Raw genomic sequence first — 721 nt, forward strand, 5'->3', positions numbered from 1 at the left:
GTACCTGTGCACTGCTGTATATTTTGCTGATTGCGTCTATATATAAACTCCAGCTAAGTCGAGTTAGATTTACATTTACTGGAAGACTCTTAAAATCATAACCATTTTCAAATTGGTGGCTTTGGTTGTGTTCAGCTATTCATGATGACGAGATTAACCCTCACTTACAAAGCCCAATCAACAGCAATGATGAGAGTGATGTCATCAGTGGGTAGACCCACAGAGGTCAGCACGATCACCATGGTTACGAGTCCGGCCTGTGGGATTCCTGCTGCACCGATACTGGCTGCAGTGGCAGTGATGCTGAGAGAACAAGCAGAGGAGCAGAGTGCGTTTATTTTTTAGAACATACAAAAACAAGTCTTCATCAAAGTGTATATGATCTTTCTGAACAGAAGGAAGAGTGAAGGTTAGTTTGTGAGGGGTATGAGCATCCTCTCACAATATTTTATGTAGTGCTGAATTGTGTAAGGTGGACAAAGACTCACCATGACACTGATGACCTTTAGTTCATAACAGGTATATTTTTTGTTGGGGGCGGACAGAGGAGCGATGAGGAATAGTTAAACACGTAGTTCAAGGTAACCGCCCGTTTGCTAATGGCAACCACCTCTTAAATACCGCTGGCAAACATGACAAGCTCTCCATTCTAAGCGAGAGTTTACTTATGTAGAGGCCGATGTCTGCCTCAATCCACTTTTTCTGTTAATCATTTTTGATC

The 721-nt window shown here is 42.4% G+C and overlaps 1 protein-coding gene across 1 annotated transcript in view; it reads right to left on the minus strand.

Annotated features, from left to right (window-relative positions):
* slc1a7a (solute carrier family 1 member 7a) overlaps positions 1–721 on the minus strand; it is a 30,722-nt gene that overhangs the window by 880 nt on the left and 29,121 nt on the right. Inside the window, 1 exon segment of the mRNA XM_035670475.1 lies at positions 169–310. Coding sequence (XP_035526368.1) covers positions 169–310 — 142 coding nt within the window.

Source organism: Morone saxatilis, unplaced genomic scaffold, assembly GCF_004916995.1.
Source record: "Morone saxatilis isolate NCDOM2014 unplaced genomic scaffold, NCSU_SB_2.0 Contig23, whole genome shotgun sequence".
Lineage (NCBI taxonomy): Eukaryota > Metazoa > Chordata > Actinopteri > Moronidae > Morone > Morone saxatilis.